The 19663-nt window shown below is 43.7% G+C and overlaps 1 protein-coding gene across 1 annotated transcript in view; it reads left to right on the top strand.

Annotated features, from left to right (window-relative positions):
• Window positions 1-15520: 15520 nt before the first annotated feature.
• CDR2 (cerebellar degeneration related protein 2) overlaps window positions 15521-19663 on the top strand; it is a 35901-nt gene continuing 31758 nt past the window's right edge. Inside the window, exon 1 of the mRNA XM_003418814.4 lies at window positions 15521-15718. Within this exon, the coding sequence (XP_003418862.1) occupies window positions 15640-15718 (79 nt within the window). The 5' untranslated portion in view covers window positions 15521-15639. The remainder of the gene's footprint in view (window positions 15719-19663) is intronic.

The following is a 19663-nucleotide window of genomic DNA, read 5'->3' as shown; positions in this document are numbered from 1 at the left end:
TTTTTGACTGCATGGTTTCTGCTGCGTAGTCTGGACTTATTCTTATTGATTCTCCTTTGTAGGAGACTTTTCTTTTATCCCTGGGTGCTTTTAAAATTTCCTCTTTATCTTTGGTTTTGGCAAGTTTGATGATAATATGCCTTGGTGATTTTCTTTTTGAATCAATCTTATCCTTTCATCTTTCATGATACCAGGGAAGTTTTCTGCCAACAGATCTTCATCTATTCTCTCTGTATTTTCTGTTATCCCTCCCTGTTCTCGAACTCCAATCACACGCAAGTTATTCTTCTTGATAGAGTCCCACATGATTCTTAGGGTTTCTTCATTTTTTTTAATTCTTTTATCTCATTTTTCTTCAACTATATTGATATCAATTGCCTTATCCTCCACCTCCCCCACTCTGCATTCCAATTGCTTGATTCTGTTTCTCTGACTTCCTATTGAGTTGTCTAATTCTGTAATTTTACTGTTAATCTTTTGGATTTCTGAATGCTGTCTTTCTATGGATTCTTGCAGCTTATTAATTTTTCCACTATGTTCTTGAATCATCTTTTTTATTTCTTCAACTGCTTTATCAGTGTGTTCCTTGGCTTTTTCTGTAGATTGCCTTATTTCATTTCTGAGGTCATCCCTGATGTCTTGAAGCATTCTGTGTATTAGTTTTTTATATTCTGCATCTGGCAGTTCCAAGATTGTATCTTCATTTGGGAAAGATTTTGATTCTTTAATTTGGGGAGTTGTAGCAGCAATCATGGTCTGCTTCTTTATGTGGTTTGATATTGACTGCTGTCTCCGAGCCATCTATAAGATATTGTAATGATTTATTTTATATTTGCTCACTGAGTCTTATCTTGTTTTGTTTTTCAATATACGTAGATGGGCTACTAGATTGCCCTGTCTTGATTGTTGTAGCCTTTGAATCACTTATGTCCTATTACCAGCTGGTTTGGGCTGTTACCAGATATATAAGCCTAAGAGTCCATTCACTATTCTTGAATTGAATCAGCTTAGGTTTTCTGATTTTGGGTCACCAAGTGTGTGGTGTAGACTGTCACCTATTAAGTTAGAGGAGTAGTGGAGATAGTTGTGTGCACCAGATTCTAGTAGCAGCAGGGGGTCACACTCTGGGGGGTGGGGGGCAGGATGCTGACAGCCTTCTCCCACATGCCAGTGAGGTAGGTGTGTCTCTATTCCTAAAGCACTTTGGTGGGTGAGCTCTGCAGCTGTACCTTAGGCACCCAATGCATGTACCTCTACAGATTGGTAGATGTCACTATCCTCAGACCCCTTTGGCAGGTGGCTAGGTGGTTTGGGTGGAGCTTCAGCCCTCAGTTCCCCATTGTGGGTTAGTGAGGGCTCTGTTTAATAGGTAGAGATATCAGACCTGGAAAACTTGTCTTTGGAGTGATCCACTAAAACAATTACAGTCAGATTTCTATCAGAATTACATTTGCATTATAATAGCCACCTTGTTCCCTGTAGGGATGAAAGCCAAAGACTGTAGATCTCATATGCTTGGCTGGAGCTGGTTCTGTATTTTTATTCCAATTTAGGGAAGTCAGGGAAGGATTTTTGGTCCCTGGGTTTTTAGTAGCTGCTTCTCTCAGGCCAGGAGAATGGGTTAGGAAAAGAAAAGAAAAAAAAAAAAAAAACAGAGCACTTTACTCCCTGGCCCAGGAAAATCCAATGTTAATGAAACCGCCGGGGGCAGGGAGGGGAGGGATTCAGATAGGTAGGAGAGAGTAACCCAGCAATATAGACAAAGTTACTTATCTTGCTTGGTGATGACTGTTTTATCTGAGATTCCCAAGGGACTTGTAGCCTGTGTGTGCTGGCTGGGTCGAGATTGCCCCCCAGGGTCAGACCCGGGTCCCGTGCTTTGTACTGTCTCAGAAGCAGTGGTCAGCTCCTCCGCTCGCAGTCCAAAGCCCACCGCCAAGGTTCCCTGGTGACTTCTCCTGTCAGCGGCACCATTGCGCTGCCTGCACGTGCCGGCTGGGCTTCCCCCGAGGTCACTTCAGGGGGCTAGGGCTGTGTCCCCTGTTTGCACCTTCTCAGGAAGCCGTGCTCAGCTCCCCTGTGCCCATTCCAATGCCCGGCGCCAGGGTTTTCTGACTGGGACGCTGGCTCCAGGCTCCGAAAACTGTCGCTCCTTCCCCGTAGTTGCTTGTTCTCTCGTTAGCCATGTCAGTGTGCAGCCTGCTTGCGCTGGCTGAGTCTTTACTGAGGCTACCCCAGGGGGCTAGGGGTTAGGGCTGTGTCCCGTGCCTGCCCCGCCTCAGCAAGCTGCAATCAGCCCTGTCACTCTGCACCAGGGAACCCCGAGGGCTAAAGGCTGTGGAGCAGGACACAGGTTCCAGAGGCATCACTGCTTCAGGGTGCAGCTTTTCGCTCCCCTGTCACTTAGGTCAACTCTTTAGATCTGTGTTTGATGGTCAGAGTTCGTAGATTGTTATGTATGTGATGGATTCACTTGGTTTTCCTTGTCTTTGTTGCAAGAGGGATCTGAGGTAGCTTCTACCTAGTCAGCCATCTTGGCCCCACCTCCTAAAAAATATCTTAACAGCAATACTATTTTTTTGTTCCAATGAGTTAATTTTGCAGATAACCAAAGCTTACCCTTTAAACTCTTAAGCTTTTGTGTCTATAAGTAGCAGTCTTTGAAAAGTCTCTTTGCCTCACAAAGAGTTCTTTAGACAGAGAAAACCCTTTCTTGGTAATTCCTTTGGGCATGTGAACAAATCCCAATAATACACGACTGGGGAAGGAGAATGGAGCCTTGGTGGAGCAGTGGTTAAGCCTTACGCTGCTAGCTGAAAGGTCGGCAGTTGGAATCCAGCAGCCGCTCCTTGGAAACTCAATGGGACGGTTCTACTCTGTCCTATAGGGTCGTTATGAGTGAGAATCAATTTGATAGCAACTGGTTTTGGGTTTTGGGGTTTTGGTAAGGAAGGAGAAACTCTGTCCCAGGTAAAAGTACAATAAGGGCTCCATCTCACCTGGGCTTGATAAAACGCCACTCCTGAAATTCTGTACATAGGGAAAAAAAGCTTCACATAGTAAAATCTGAAGATGTAATTTAGCATTTCAGTCACTAATGTTCTCATAAAATATGCCCAGGCAACGGGTTTGATTCTCAAAATTTCATTTTCCATGCAGAAGAATTCTTCTTACCTTTGTTTAAAAAAAAAATTAAAGCTTGCTATTTACATTACAACGAGGAGCCCTGGTGGCACAGTGGTTAAGTGCTCAGCTGCTAACCAAAAGGTCAGGTGGTTCTAACCACTAGCCGCTCCCAAGAGAAAGATATGGTATTCTGCTTCCTTAAATATTTACAGCCTTGGAAACCCTACGGGGTAGTGCTACTCTGTCCTATAGGATTGCTATGAGTCAGAATCAACTGGACAACAAGAGGTTTGGTTTTGTTTTGGTATTTACATAGGATAGCCGGAGAGTGGCAAAATTCCACTGGCATTAGTTAATTTTGGTTAGATAAAATCATTCTGATTGAGCCCCCAAAAGCAGGAAAGTTAGAGGCATTTAAAATTCAACCTAATGAATCCAAAACCGCTATCTAATTGAATGTGTCACCAGATTTAACACTTTATCTATCCACTCACTCAACATTTTTTAGATGTTGCTAGAAACCCTAACTGAATGTATTCCAATCTCTTCTAAATTATACAAGTAATATTTTTCCAAAAGTTTCAGTTTATCCAAGAATTTATATGCACTTAACTAGTGGCCAGGGGGAATGTGTTTACAGTATTTTTATTCTCCCTCTTTGGTAGTCAGCACAAGAAAAGAACAACGAAGTGACATCCTTTAGATAAAGCCAGAGAGAAGGAATAGGAGCAAGCCTTTCATCTTAGTATAAAGTTGTCCATTCAATAGTACAGTCTTGCATTTGAAGTTTTATTCTTGATCTTTTCCTGACAGACTATATAACTTTGATCCAAAGGATAAATCTAAGATTGGATAGAGAAATAATACATTCTGATCCATGTTCTGATGGCAATGCCTCTCTTTAATCTGAGCTAGAGTCTTACCCTTTCAATGACTTGATTTATCCAAGCAGAAACAGGATAAGGTTAACCAAGCAAGAGGTAGGCATAGATTCATCTTCATTTTAATCTTGACAGTAGTTTTAAGAGAATACCATGATTTTTCTGTTTTCTCCTTGGCTTACTAGAGTATTTGACCAGGTCCCAACAATCTCACCAAATCAGAAAACAGACAAATATTCAGATAGCTCAAGGGATGATACTTGGTTGAATAAACTTTAGACCTTGGCTTGAACTTTGGAGACCCAGGGACAGAATTAGCAGGCACTTCAGTCTATTTTGCCCAATTACTTAGGGATGGGGAGGGCAAGTTAGCACTTGGCTCAAATCATCAAATTACTTAACACCCATAAACTTCACTTTGTATTGGGCAGAACCATAACTGATTCTAATGATTCTATCAGCTGTAGAGCCCTAAAATTATCAAAAGCAGTTACTAAACCCATATGTAGACCGAACATTATCTATAGACTGAATGAGGAATGTCTTGCTCATGTATGTACTAAAAACCAAAAAACCAAACCCATTGCTGTCAAGTCGATTCCAACTCAGAGTGACCCTACAGGACAGAGTAGAACTGCCCCATAGGGTTTCCAAGGAGCAGCTGGTGGATTGGAACTGCCGACTTCTTGGTTTGTAGCCAAGCTCTTAACCAGTGCACCACCAGGACTCCATATGTGTACGAGTATTCTTAAAATGTAGATTTTGCTGTAATGATAAACATGAGGGATTTTTTTTTCATTATGCTGTTTTGAAATGGACACCTGATAAGCACAAGTACCATTATATGGAGTTCAACCAACATTTTTGGCTTTACAGGGTAATTCTCAGGTTTGAAAAAGCTGGAACTACTGGTGAAGCCCTCACACTAGGGAAATACTTTTGGCACAAATGAGAATGAAGATTGAAGCTAGAGCTCCCTGGGTTGCTGGGTTGCTACAAGAGCCAGGAAACAAGGCAGTTGTTACAACCAAAAGCCCAGGTACAATTTAGCCCACTAAAATCTAGGCACTTTTCTTTTTCCTAGTTTTATTGCAGGCATACTAAAACAAGAACCATGCCACACCTACCTGAAGTGATCTGTCATTAAGTCAGAAGACCGGTAAGAGTGTCTGTTATGGATTGAATTGTGTCCCCTCAAACTGTGTTGTAAATCCTAACCCCTACCTGTGGTTATAATCCCATTTGGGAATGAGTTTTCTTTCTTATGTTTATGAGACGTACTATAGTAGCATGTTCTTGAGTCAATCTCTTGAGATATAAAAGGAGCAGATTAAGCAAGAAAGAAATAGAAGCAGGGATGGCAGGAAGACAGACGTCATGCCACATGAAAATCTCCGAAGAGCCAAGGGATAGAAGCTAAAGAGCCAAGGACCTTCCCTGACAGAGAGAGAAAGCTTTCCCTTAGAGACAGCACCCTGAATTCATTCTTCTAGCCTCCTATGCGAAAATAAATTTCTGTTTGTTAAAGCCATCCATTTGTGGTATTTCTGTTATAACAGCACTAGATAACTCAAGATAATATTTATAAACTCAGAATTCGGCAAATGGTTATAATCCCTCTGTTGTTGTTAGGTGCCGTCAAGTTGGTTCAGATTCATAGCGACCCTATGCACAGCAGAACGAAACACTGCCCGGTCCTGTACCCTCCTCACAATTGCTACCATGCTTGAGCCCGTTGTTGCAGCCCCTGTGATGATCCATCTCGTGTAGGGTCTTCCTCTTTTTTTGCTGAGCCTCTACGTTACCAAGCATGGTGTCCTTCTCCAGGGACTGATTCTTCCTGATAACATGTCCAAAGTGTGTGAGACATAGTCTCACCATCCTTGTTTCTAAGGAGCATTCTGGTTGTACTTCTTCCAAGACAGATTTATTTGTTCTTTTGGCAATCCATGGTATATTCAATATTCTTCACCAACACCACAATTCAAAGATGTCAGTTCTTCTTCAGCCTTCCTTATTCATTGTCCAGCTTTCACATGTGTGTGAGGCAATTGAAAATACCATGGCTTGGGTTAGGCACACCTTAGTCCTCAAGGTGACGTCTTTGCTTTTCAACACTTTGAAGAGGTCTTTTGCAGCAGATTTGCCCAATGCAATGTGTCTTTTAATTTCTTGACTGCTGCTTCCATGGCTGTTGATTGTGGATCCAAGTAAAATGAAATCCTTGACAACTTCAATTTTTTCTCCATTTATCATGATGTTGCTTATTGGCCCAGTTGTGAGGGTTTTTGTTTTCTTTATGTTGAGGTGCAATCCATACTGAAGGCTGTGGTCTTTGATCTTCATCAGTAAGTGCTTCAAGCCCTTTTCACTTTCAGTAAGCAAGGTTGTGTCAACTGCATAACACAGGTTGTTAATAAGTCTTCCTCCAATCCTGATGCCCCCTTCTTCTTCATATAGTCCAGCTTCTCAGAGTATTCGCTCAGCATACAGATTGAATGGGTATGGTGAAAGGGTACAACCCTGGCCCACACCCTTCCTGACTTTAAACCATGCAGCATACCCTTGTTCTGTTCAAATGACTGCCTCTTGGTCCATGTACAAGTTCCTTGTGAGCACTGTTAAGTATTCTGGAATTCCCATTCTTCACAATGTTATCCACAATTGGTTATGATCCACACAGTCAAATGCCTTTGCATAGTCAATAAAACACAGGTAAACATCTTTCTGGTATTCTCTGCTTTCAGCCAGGATCCATCTGACATCAGCAACGATATCCTTGGTTCCACGTCCTCTTCTAAATCCGGCTTGAATTTCTGGCAGTTCCCTGTCAATATACTGCTGCAGCCGCCTTTGAATGATCTTCAGCAAAATTTTGTTGGCATGTGATATTAATGATATTGTTCTATAATTTCTGTATTTGTTTAGATCACCTTTCTCGGGAATAGGCATAAATATGGATCTCTTCCATTCGCTTGGCCAGGTAAGCTGTCATCCAAATTTCTTGGCATAGACGAGTGAGCACTTCCAGCACTGCATCCATTTGTTGAAGCATCTCAATTGGTATTCCATCAGTTCCCGGAGACTTTTTTTTGCTAATGTCTTCAGTGCAGCTTGGACTTCTTCCTTCAGTACCTTTGGTTCCTGATCATATGTTACCTTCTGAAATGGTTGAAAGTTGACTGATTTTTTTTTTTTTTTTTTTTTTTGGTATACTGACTCTGTATTCTTTTCATCTTCTTTTGATGCTTCCGGCATCATTTAATATTTTCCCTGTGGAATCCTTCAGTATTACAACTCGAGGCTTGAAGTTTTTCATCAGTTCTTTCAGCTTGGGAAATGCTGAGCATGTTCTTCCCTTTTGTTATTCTATCTCCAGGTCTTTGCATATGTCATCATAATATTTGACTTTGTCTTCATGAGCCACCGTTTGAAATCTTCTGTTCAGCTCTTTTACTTCATCATTTTTTCCTTTTGCTTTAGCTACTTGATTTTCAAGAGCAAGTTTCAGAGTCTGTTCTGACGTCCATTTAGGTCTTTTCTTTCTCTCCTGTCTTTTTAATGACCTCTTGCTTTTATCATGTATGAGGTCCTTGATGCTATTCTGCAACTCATCTGGTCTTCAGTCTTTAGTATTCAATGTGTCAAATCTATTCTTGAGATGGTCTCTAAATTCAGGTGGGATATACTCAAGATTGTACTTTGTATCTCAAAGACTTGTTCTAATTTTCTTCAGTTTCGACTTGAACTTACATATGAGTAATTGATGGTCTGATCCACAGTCAGCCCCGGCCTTGTTCTGACTGATGATATTGAGCTTTTCCATTGTCTGTTTCCACAAATGTAGTCGATTTGATTCCTGCTTATTCCATCTGGCGAGGTCCATGTGTATAGTCCTGTTTATGTTGGTGAAAAAAGGCATTTGCAATGATGAAGTCATTGGTCTTGCAAAATTCAGTCATGCAATCTTTGGTGTCGTTTCTATTACCAAGGCCATATTTTCCAGCTACTGATCCTTCATTCTTTGTTTCCAACTTTTGCATTCCAATCACTGCTTATTATCAGTGCATCCTGATTGTATGTTCGATCAATTTCAGACTCCAGAAGTTGGTAAAAAAAAAACCTTTAATTTCTTTATCTTTGGCCTTAGTGGTTGGTGTGTAAATTTGAATAATAATCTTATTAATTGGTCTCCCTTGTAGGCATGTGGATATTATCCTGTTACTGACAGTGTTGTACTTCAGGATATATCTTGAACTGCTGTTCTTGACAATGAATACAACGCCATTCCTCTTCAAGTTGTCATTCCTGACATAGTAGACCATATGATTGTCCAATTCAAAATAAACAATACCAGCCCATTTGAGCTCACTAATGCCTAGGATATCGATGTTTGTGTGTCTCATTTCATTTTTGATGATTTTCAATTTTCCTAGATTCATACTTCGTACATTCCAGGTTCTGATTTTTAATGGATGTTTGCAGATGTTTCTTCTCATTATGAGTCATGCCACATCAGCAACTGAAGGTTCCAAAAGCTCGACTTCATCCACATCATTAAGGTCAACTCTACTTTGAGGAGGCAGCTCTTCCCCTGTGATATTTTGAGTGCCTTCCAATCTGAGGGGCTCATCTTCTGGCACTACATCAGACAATATTCCGCTGCTATCCATAAGGTTCTCACTGGCTAATTCTTCTCAGAAGTAGACAGCTGGGCCCTTCTTCCTAGTCTGTCTTAGTTTGGAAGCTCAGCTGAAGCCTGTCTGCCATGGGTGACCCTATCAGTATTTGAATACCGGTGGCAGAGCTTTCAGCATCACAGCAACACACAAGCCCCACAGTACAACAAACTGACAGACTCATGGGGGATAACCTATCTGAGTTGATTTAAACACCCATCCTATCTGAAACATGCAAATATAAGGTATTAATAGCATTATGAAAAACACTATAGCTTGAGCTTTTCTTTACTTATATATATTAGGACAGGAGAAAGTAAAATCTTCCTTATTTCTACCTACAAAAGAAAATATCAATATATTGCTTTAGATTATTTCATCATAGTAAATACTTATTTCACTACTTAACAAACTGAAAATCACCTCACAAAAAATTTTTTTAAAAGCCCTTGCATGATTTTGCTATAACAAGAAAACACCAAAGAACAAGTACATATCTTCACGACCAAAGGACAAAGGACTTCTGAAGCTGGTCCTTCTTTACCACAAAATGCTTTATACAGAAGAGTATAAAGTAGCCAAATAGTGTGATTAGGCTGGGCAGATGCACTAAATACAGTAGATTATTATCTGAATACCCAATAAAACTTCTTGATCATTCACTAACCCACTACTAAGCAAAATAACGTTAACGTCCCTGAAGAGGCTGCTTATGATTTTGTCCAAGCTATGACTAAGTTTTTTTTATGACTAAGTAGAGTCTAAAGAATATTGGAAACCATTCCAAAATAGGGCTGTTAGCAACCAAAAGCCAACATTTCTTTTTCAATGCCATTTCTACTGAAGCCTTTCCAGGAAAAAAAAAAAAAATTCTTCAGATAGTGTCCTTAAAAAGAACACTAATACCAAAAGGCATAAAGCCTGCTGTTTTTTGTTTGTTTTGTCAGTTAAAACTAATCAATAACTTTACTTCTCCAGCCTCCCCTCTCCCCTTTTTTGGAAGGGGAATTGTTAAATAACACTTCAGTACACTTTTCCCATTTGGAGTCAAAATGAGCTTCCATTTGCCATCAAGAAAACAGCTAACACTTTCAATCTTGCGGATCGTTGACTATGGAAGATGAGCCTCTTGAAGGTCAAATGCATGATTCTAGCCCTTCTGCTTCCACATTCTACCTGAATGTTGACAACTAGGGCAATTATAAGGGACATACATTTCTTCTTTTTCGAACCTAACAATAAAATGCGGATGAGTAACATTTTGTCATTTGGTATACTTAGATTCAGGAGAAAGGGATTTGTGAGCTTACCATTCCTCTTTTATTATTATTACTGCTGCTATTATTGTTATTACTTTCTAACATCATTATAAGGAGCCCTTGTGGCACAGTGGTTAAGAGCTCAGGCTGCTAACCAAAAGGTTGGCAGTTCAAATCTACCAGCCACTCCTTGGAAACCCTATGGGGCAGTTCTACTCTGTCCTATGGGGTTGCTATGAGTTGGAATTGACTCGACAGCAGTGGGTTTGGTGGTTTGGTAACATCACTATAAGAAAGATCTGTCATTTTCCTCTCCCCCTCTGCCCCCCTCCGTTTATTTATTTGCATCCGTGTGGGCTCATGAATTCTTTTATTCAGTGGGTTATAATCCATTACTAATATGTATGTTGGTGCTCAAAATTGTCCCGAAAAGCAAATCTACTGCAAAAGAACTCTTTAAAGTGTTAAAAAGCAAAGATGCCACTTTGAGGTTAAGGTGTGCCTGAGCCACGCCATGGAATTTTTTCCTTTTTCCTTTTTTTTTTTAATTTTTATTGTGCTTTAAGTGAAAGTTTACAAATCAAGTCAGTGCCTCATACAAAAATTTATATAAACCTTGCTATATACTTCTATATAGTGGTTAAGTGCTACGGCTGCTAATCAAAGGGTCAGCAGTTCAAATCCACCAGGCGCTCCTTGGAAACTCTGTGGGGCAGTTCTACTCTGTCCTATAGGGTCGCTATGAGTATATACTTCTAGTTGCTCTCCCCCTAATGAGACTGCACACTTCTTCTCTCCACCCTATATTTCCATGTCCATTCAGCCAGCTTCTGACACCCTCTGCCTTCTCATCTCCCATCCAGACAGGAACTGCCAACATAGTCTCATGTGTCTACTATACCCAAGAAGCTCACTCCTCACCAGTATCATTTTCTATCTTATAGTCCAGTCCAATCCCTGTCTGAAGAATTGGCTTTGGGAATGGTTCCTCTCTTGGACTAACAGAAGGTCTGGGGGCCATGACCTCCGGGGTCCTGCTAGTCTCAGTCAGACCATGAAGTCTGGTCTTTTTATGGGAATTTGAGGTCTGCGTCCCACTGTTCTCCTGCTGCTTCAGGGATTCTCTGTTGTGTTCCCTGTCAGGGCAGTCATCGGTTGTAGTGGGGCACCATCTAGTTCTTCTGGTCTCAGGCTGATGTAGTCTCTGATTTATGTGGCCCTTTCTGTCTCTTGAGCTTGTAATTACCTTGTGTCCTTGGCGTTCTTCATTCTCCTTTGCTCCAGGTGGGTTGAGACCAATTGATCCATCTTAGATGGCCACTTGCTAGTGTTTAAGACCCCAGACGCCGCTCTCCAAAGTGGGATGCAGAATGTTTTCTTAATAGATTTTATTATGCCAGTTGACTTAAATGTTCCCTGAAACCAGGGTCCCCAAACCCCTACCCCTGCTACGCTGGCCATTGAAGCATTTGGTTTATTCAGGAAACTTCTTTGCTTTTTGTTTAGTCCAATTGTGCTGACCTCTCCTGTATCGTGTGTTGTCTTCCCCTTCATCTGAAATAGTCCTTGAGCACTATCTAATTAGTGAATACCCCTCTATCTCTCTCCCTCCCCCCTCTTGTAACCATCAAAGAATATTTTCTTCTCTGTTTAAACTGTTTCTTGAGTTCTTATAATAGTGGTCTCATACAATATTTGTCCTTTTGCAGCTGACTAATTTCACTCAGCATAATGCCTTCTAGATTCCTCCATGTTGTAAAATGTTTCACAGATTCATTATTGTTCTTTATTGATGCATAGTATTCCTTTGTGTGAATATACCGTAAATTATTTATCCACTCATCTGTTGATGGGCACCTTGGTTGCGTCCATATTTTTGCTATTGTAAACAGTGCTGCAATGAACAAATAGAAAGAGAGCTGTTACCAGGTATATGAGTCTAGGAGCCCATTCACTTTTCTTGTATGGATTCAGCTCAGGTGTCCTGGTAGTTGGTCATCAAATGTGTGGTACAGGCTCTGTCCTAAAGTCTTAGAGAGGCAAGAGTGATTGGTGTAGGTACAGGTATCTGATTACAGCAGGGGGTCATGCTCTGAATAAGGCAGGAGGCTGACAACCTTCCCCTGAGTATCTGTGAGGACAGTGTGTCCCTGTTCCCTGGAGCACACTGGTGGGTGGGTTCTGCAGCCAGACCATGGGCACCCAGTGCTTTTGGTTGTAAGGACTGGGAGGTACCACTTATCCCTGGACCCCTGTCATGGGTGGCTAGTGAATTGGTGGAACTACCAGTCCTTAAGCCCCTGATGTGAGTAGGTGAGGACCCTGTTTAATAGGCAAAGCGGTGTCAAACTTCAAACATCTACCGCTCCACTGTACCGCTGAAATAGTTGCCGTTTGCCAACAAGGGCCTATTCTCCTGAAATGGGCCAACACAGGTCCACATAGGGATGAAAGGTATTCAAAGTCTGCAGACCGTTTGTGCCTGGATAGGAGCTGCGTCTGTCCTGAGCTCCTCAGCTTAGTGGAGCTGGCAGATTATCTTCTCCCTCAATTGTGAATTTATTACTTCTCCTAGGCTGGGAGAATGGCTCAGAGCATGCAGCAGGACCTGTCTCAGGCCCAGGGAAATTGACAACCACTGAAGCTGGCTTGGGGGCTGGGGGCCCGGTAAAATAAACACAAGTACTTTGCTTTTGCCAAGAATGCAGTTCTTCTCTGGTTCTGGATGTGTGAGTAGGCTGTGTGGCTCACTGTGTCTCCCTGAGGAAACCACTTCCTGAACGCTACCACCAGCCCCACTGTGGTTGCCCCAGGGAATAGTGCCTGAGGGTTCCCAGTGATTCAGGTTGGGCAACTCCTCTCTGTTTGTGAACCATCTCTCCCTTCCCCTGCTGCTCAGTCCGTTTTCTAACTTTGCCTTTGACATTCAGGGCTCCTAGCTTGTCATATATATAACCATTGCACTTTTTTTTTAGGTGTTTGTTGTAAGAGTGATTCCCGGAGACGTCTGACTACTTTGCCATCTTGGCCCTGCCTCCTTGCCATAGTGTTTTCTATCACCTGATATGCATGTGAAAGCTGGACAATGAATAAGGCAGAAGAATTGATGCATTTGAATGGCAGTGTTGGCGAAGAATATTGAATATACCATGGACTGCCAGAAAAACAAACAAATCTGTCTTGAAAGAAGTATAGCCAGAATGCTCCTTAGAAGGGAGAATGGCAAGACTTTGTCTCACATACTTTGGACATGTTATTAGGAGGGAACAGTCCCCAAAGAAGGACATCATGCTTGATAAAGTAGAAAATCATCGAAAAAGAGGAAGACCCTCAACAGTGGATTCACACAGTGGCTGCAACAATTGGTTCAAACCTAGCAATAATTGTGGGCATGGCACAGTACCCGGAAGCATTTCCTTCTGTTGTACATGAGTTGGCATGAGTCGAAACAGACTCAATAGCACCTAACAACAATAACAACTGTCCCCAAGGGTACCTGTATTTTAACAGTATCAGTAACAATGACACCATCTTACATTTAAAAAGGACATTAAATACTTTTTCATAATTTGTTTCTGATTCTCATAACTGTGAGCAAGGCAGAGAGGTAATCCCTCCAGCAAGCCTAAAGAAGCTGAAGACTTCTCTACTGGAACATCTGGGGATAGAACTCCAGGTCTTCTGACTATAGGTCCGTTGTACTTTCCACATATAAAGTAGACTTCCTTAAGGACAGAAGGATAAACAACCCCACAATGGGGAGGTTTTCTTATCCTTGGCAAGATTTCTCCTGAGGGTAATAGCTTACATCCTATGCACTAGCTAGCACTGGCGTTAAGCTCTTAGACAGTCATAGCATCAGCGTGAGATTACACTGATGTGAGCAAAGATAGGAAGGTGGAGAGACACAGTAAATTTTAATACCCACAAGAATATTTAGGGTGGGTTTTTGTCCTCATTGAAATTACTGAAGTCTTTATTCATTTGTATAGGACAACAACATAGTTTGAGAATCTTTAACTCCTTCCGCGTAATTTCCCTTATTTTTTAACCACAGTAAAGTGTGCACAGTGACCCTGTAGTACAGGGTATCACTGCCCCATAGGGTTTCCAAGGAGCGACTGGTGGATTCGAACTACCAACCTTTTGGTTAGCAGCCAAGCTGTTAGCAAAGCACCAGCGCGCTCAAGAAAATCCTGTGAAGCCCTTCTCTCTGTAACACGTGGGATTGCCATGAGTCAGAATCAACCGTACGGCAATGGGCTTGGTTTTTTGGGTTTAAGTTCTTCTAGAGATAATCTTTGAATAAAACACTTAAACCTCAATTTTTGTTCCATAAACATTAGATAGTACGTTGACTTCCATTCTGTCAGACGCTGTCTTTCCCTCCTTCTTTCAACTGTGCCTTTTACTTTTACATTAAGGTTGATGAACACTGACTTTCTGGTCTGTCACCCTATATATGTATGGGCTTCTGTTCTTTCTCTACATGATGATGCTAACAGCCGAAAACCCCTGTGCAGCACTTGCTTGTTACAGCGTGTCTGTGTGAACAGCGTCCACGCCCTGCCAGCATACTAGTGCTAGGGCTCCATTCTCTCCCCTCCTGGTGCAATGTCATGACCTCAGATGCTTAACTAGTGGTCTACTAACCTTTTATATTCATATGCAAACTGTAATTTTTTTTTTTTTTTTCCTAAGGAGATAGCTCCAACGGCACCTCTTTGCCCAGTAGATTCTCAAGTGGTGCTGGGACGTACTGCTTTACAGGGAGCCAGTAAAATTCCCAGCGGTGTGGGGATGAGTACACAGACGTTAAGGGAAAAAACAGCTAACACTCCGAGGGTATCTTCCTCGGCCTCAAATTCCCGATTGACTCTTAATTTCCCCGCACCAGCGAGGGCAAACCTGGGAGACAAAAGACAAGAACGGGCAGGCCAGGCAGGGACCTGGGGCTCCCGGCCCCCTTCGCGCCTCCCGCCTGCATGAAGACAGCGCCAGACCACCGCCCACTGCTCAGTGCCCAAACTCCTCGCCCTCATGCCCAAGCAGCCTGCCAGCACCCTTCGGCCGCCGCGTCCACTGGCTGACTGGCCGGCCGGACGCACACACAGGAGCAGCCGCCCCAACCCCTCCAGGGACCCAACTACTCCCAGAAGCTCCACTACGCAGAGTGGCGGGCGGGGCATCTCGGCCGCACCCCTTCTCTTTTTCCCGCCTTCTTTGTTTCTTCCGAAGGCGCCATTGGCTGTTTGCCCTTGAGACCGGGCGAGCCGCGGGCAATTGGTGAGACCCGATTGGACTAACTCGCCGCCGCTCGACCGGCTGCCAGCTTGCGATTGGCCGAGGCGCCGCCTGGGGTTTGAATCGCAGCCCCGGTCGGGGAGGGTTCTGCCAAAGTGCCACGTTGGGCTCGGCTGCGGCGCTGCGAGCCGGCTGGGGCGCCGGCCGGGGCCCCCGCTCGCGCCGGGGCGCCGGCCGTTGGGGCCACGGGGCGGTGCAGGCCAGCCGAGAAGCCCATCCGAGGCGTACGCTGCAGGCCGGCGGGTGGCTCTGTTCCGGCGGCGCGGCGGGGCCGGGGCGGCGGCGGGTCCCGCCCGCCGGAGGGCGGCTCTGGCTGAGGGCGGAGGGCCCGGGGCAGCGGCTGAGGCGGGACGGCGGCGGGTACCGCTGCCCCCGGAAGACGCGGCCGAGATGCTGGCGGAGAACCTGGTGGAGGAGTTCGAGCTGAAGGAGGATGAGCCGTGGTACGACCATCGGGACCTGCAGCAAGGTGAGGGCGAGGTCGCCGCGGGTGCGCGGGTGCGCGGGCGGGCGGGCGGTGGTCTGGCGGGGGGCGCTCGCCCCGCGGCGCCGAGGGCTGGGAGGCTCGCGGCTTCTCCCGGCTGCGAAGCTGTGACAGAGTTGCCTAGGTGCCGGCAGGGTTCGCGCTCGCCTTGCGTGGAGTCCGGGGGTTCCCGCGCAGCGCGCGGGAGGACGCCTGTACGAGGGACCCACGGCCGGGCTTTTTGCGCAGTGATAATAGGAATAATCACTAATAGTGCCGCTGAGTGCGCTGTATGCCTCATGCGCAGTTTAAAGCGGTCTCCATGGATTAATTCGTTTAATCCTCCCCGCAGTCCTCGGAGACAGAAAGCGGCACAGAAAAAAGTGCCACCCACCTTTTCCAGGCTCCTTACTTCCTGCGGCCCCTGTCTAGGGGTAATAGTCACGCGTCTAGTGACCAGTGCTGAGTGTCAGCTGCTGCAGTTAGTGGTGGGACCACCCTGTGGCAGGAACGGTGGCAAGCCTTCTGCAGACATGCTCTCGTTTAGTTCACACTGTAACTCTACGAGGCAGGAACTTTTGTTACTCCCATTTTCTAGATGAGGAAAACAGAGGCCAAAACAGTTAAGTGCCTTGCCTACAGTAGTGCAGGAGTGTTTTTGAACCCATGCGCTCAGAAGTCGTAGTCATTGCCCAAACCCTATCCCTCTGTCTTACCACCCAGTTTACTTTTTTTTTCTGTTGGGTGTTAATTTTTTTTTAAAATGTTTATTTATAGCTCACCAGATACCAAATGAAGTGACTGAAATGTGAAATGGCAGGCACCTTTTTTTTTTTTTAACTTCACCTACTTTTTCAATTTGCCGTTCAGCTTTCAGTTAAAAACACATTCCTGTTTGGCCTGCGCTGGATTTCTTGCTGATGCTGCCTCGGGAGAGCAACCTTAGAGCAGCCCTCAATTTGGAGCCAGTGGCCCTTTTTGGCATAATTACCAAGGAGCTGTCAATTGGGAGAATACTTACATGTGTCGGGCACTGGCAAACCCTTAACATACATGCTCACTTAATCCTCACCAAAACACTATGGAGGTAGAGGTAGAAGTAGACACTGTTATTTGGGGAGCTAGAATTTCATTTCACATTCCAGAGAAAACATTTTTAACGCCTATACTGAGTGGTGCAGTGGTTAAGCACCTTAGGCTGCTAACCAGAAGGTCAAAGGTGGGAATCCACCAGCGGCTCTGCAGGAGAAAGAGGTGGCAGTCAGCTTCTGTAAAGATTAACAGCCTTGGAAACCCAGTGGGGCAGTTCTACCCTGCCCTGTAGGGTTGCTATGAGTCGGAATCAACTCGATGGCAACAAGTCTTTTTTTTTTAATACTGAATAATCCTCAGGAGTTTTTTTCCAGACATCTTCTGTTTCTACAATTCAGTATAAACCCATTTTTTCAGCTCTAAACTACAGTGAAAATTATTTAGTTAATATTAAATGATCATGATGCCTTTTCATGGTAACCATTGAACTTGAGGGGAAAAAAAGAAATGTAGATTTGAAGGACTCATACTTAAAAGAAGAAAATAAAACAAGCATGTCTTCTTTGGGAATGTGATTTCTAAAATCAATATGCTGTGAACAATCACTTAAACCAGAGTAGTTCAACATTACTCTTACACAGTATAATCAAACCTGTTGCCATTGAGTCAACTCCAACTCATAGCGACCCTACAGGACAGAGTGGAACTGCCCCATAGGGCTTCCAAGGCTGTCACCTTTAGGGAAGCAGACTGTCACATCTTTCTCCCCCATAGAGCGGCTGGTGGGTTTGAACCTTTCGGTTAGCAGCCAACTGCTTAACCACTGCACTACCAGGGCTCATTTTATACAGTATAGTCCAAGGTATTTAGCAATGCAGTAGTTGCCATCATGTTCTCTATATCCACAAGACAAATTTGCCTTACATTTTAATAAACCTGTTTTCACATTTCCCCATAAGGATTGATGGCCTAGTTTGATACTTTCTCCAGGATTATTGAGGCAGCCACTGTGCAGTTGCAACATTCCCCTATCATAAATTAACAGTTGGTGGCGTTGTGGTTAAGAGCTACAGCTGCTGAGCAAAAGGTTGGCAGTTTGAATCTACGAGGCGTTCCTTGGAAACCCCATGGGGCAGTTCTACTTTTTCCTTTAGGGTCACTATAAGTTGGAATTGACTTGATTGCAACGGGTTTGGTTTTTTTTTTTCTATAGTCAGAGGTAAATATTTTTCTATCTTGTATTTAGGAAACACAAATCTGTTAGGCAGAGAGGGCAAGGACCTGGTCTGCTCCTTTTTTAAATCCCTAGCACCTAGCACAATACTTGGCACGTAGTAGAAGCTCGATCAGTATTTGGTGAACTGAACTAAAGCACTCACGTAGGATTACTGTTTTCATGGTTCTCTTCTCCCAGCTGCTTAGTCCCCACTGTACTCCCTCCCGCCCCATGGGAGATTGTTTGGAATAACCAGTCGTGATATTTCATATTTCAATCTACCAAGAAGCAAATGAAACATATTGGGGCTATATGTGGAATTCTCTTTAAAATCTCTTTGATCAAAATGAAGTCATCACATCTTCAAGTTCAAGGAAACCCTAAAGGACCCAGAGCAAACTTCCTTAATACCAGTTTGCATTTGGAATCTGTTCTGTGGTTTTCTAAGGGCTTTTACACTCAGTGTCATAGTGTACTTTGACATAACCCTGTGAAGCTTGTGGGGAGTAGAAGATGTGACATTCCAACAATCATAGCTTGTGAACATGGCCTGTAAAAGAATGAAGGCTACAGTGTGAATAAAAGGATATCTTTGTCCCAATTTTGCTAAATTGTATGTTAAAGAACTTATAAAGGATTTGAAAATTTGTTTGGTTCACAAAAAATTATTATCTACTTTGTGCCAGGCACTTATCTAGGCACTGGGGCCACAGCTGTGGACAAGATAGGATAGACAGGGTTCCTACTCTCATGGAGTCACTGGAGAAGTCTGGAGATGCTGCCTATGGTATGTGCCCACTACAGTGCTTGGCACATAAACCCAAAAAAACCCATTGCCATTGAGTCCGACTCATAGTGACCCTATAGGACACAGTAGAACTGCCCCAGAGAGTTTCCAGGAGCGGTTGGTGAATTCAAACCACCAGCCTCTTAGTTAGCAGCCATAGCTTTTAACCTCTGTGCCACCAGGGCTCTGATAGTAGGCCCTGAATGGATATTTGCTGCTGAGTGAAGTTTGTAAGCAGGTCAGTCCTATCAAGCAGATTGATTAAGCAGATCTGCTGGGGTTTTTTGGAACCCTGGTGTCATAGTGGTTAAGAGCCATGGCTGCTAACCAAAAGGTTCGCGGTTCAAATCCACCAGGCACTCCTTGGAAATTCTATGGGGCAGTTCCACCCTGTCCTGTAGGGTTGCAATGAGTCAGAATTGACTCGACGGCAAAGGGCTTGGGCACTGGGGTTTTAGGAGCCCTGGTGACGCAGTGGTTAAAGCGCTCAGCTACCAACCGAAAGGTGGGTGGTTTGGACACACCAGCTGCTCCCGGGAGAAAGATGCAGCAGCCTGCTTCCATAAAGATGACAGCCTTGGAAACCGTAAGGGGCAGTTCTGATCTGTCCTTTAGGGTGTCTGTGAGTCGGAATCAACTCAACGGCAACAGGTTTGGCTTGGTTTTAGTGGGATTTTGTCATGCGCAGATATCTGTTCGTTTTCTAACATCCTCATTATCAACTTTTCTGAGAACAGCTTGCTTGGATTTTGGAGGCAGCTGCTTAAAACAACTTTTTAAGATCTTGTTCTCAAAGTCAAAACTAGGAAATAATTTTTTTTCCTTTAACAACTTAATCCACTATTTAAGCTGGTGAGATCTTTGTATCAAAGTTTGCCGGGGCATTCTTTTTTAAATTAAAATTGCTAAAAAATTC

The sequence above is a fragment of the Loxodonta africana genome, chromosome 12, assembly GCF_030014295.1.
Source record: "Loxodonta africana isolate mLoxAfr1 chromosome 12, mLoxAfr1.hap2, whole genome shotgun sequence".
In the NCBI taxonomy this organism is placed as follows: Eukaryota; Metazoa; Chordata; class Mammalia; order Proboscidea; family Elephantidae; genus Loxodonta; species Loxodonta africana.
The sequence above is the reverse complement of the archived record's forward strand: the minus strand, read 5'-3'. Positions and strand labels throughout refer to the sequence as shown.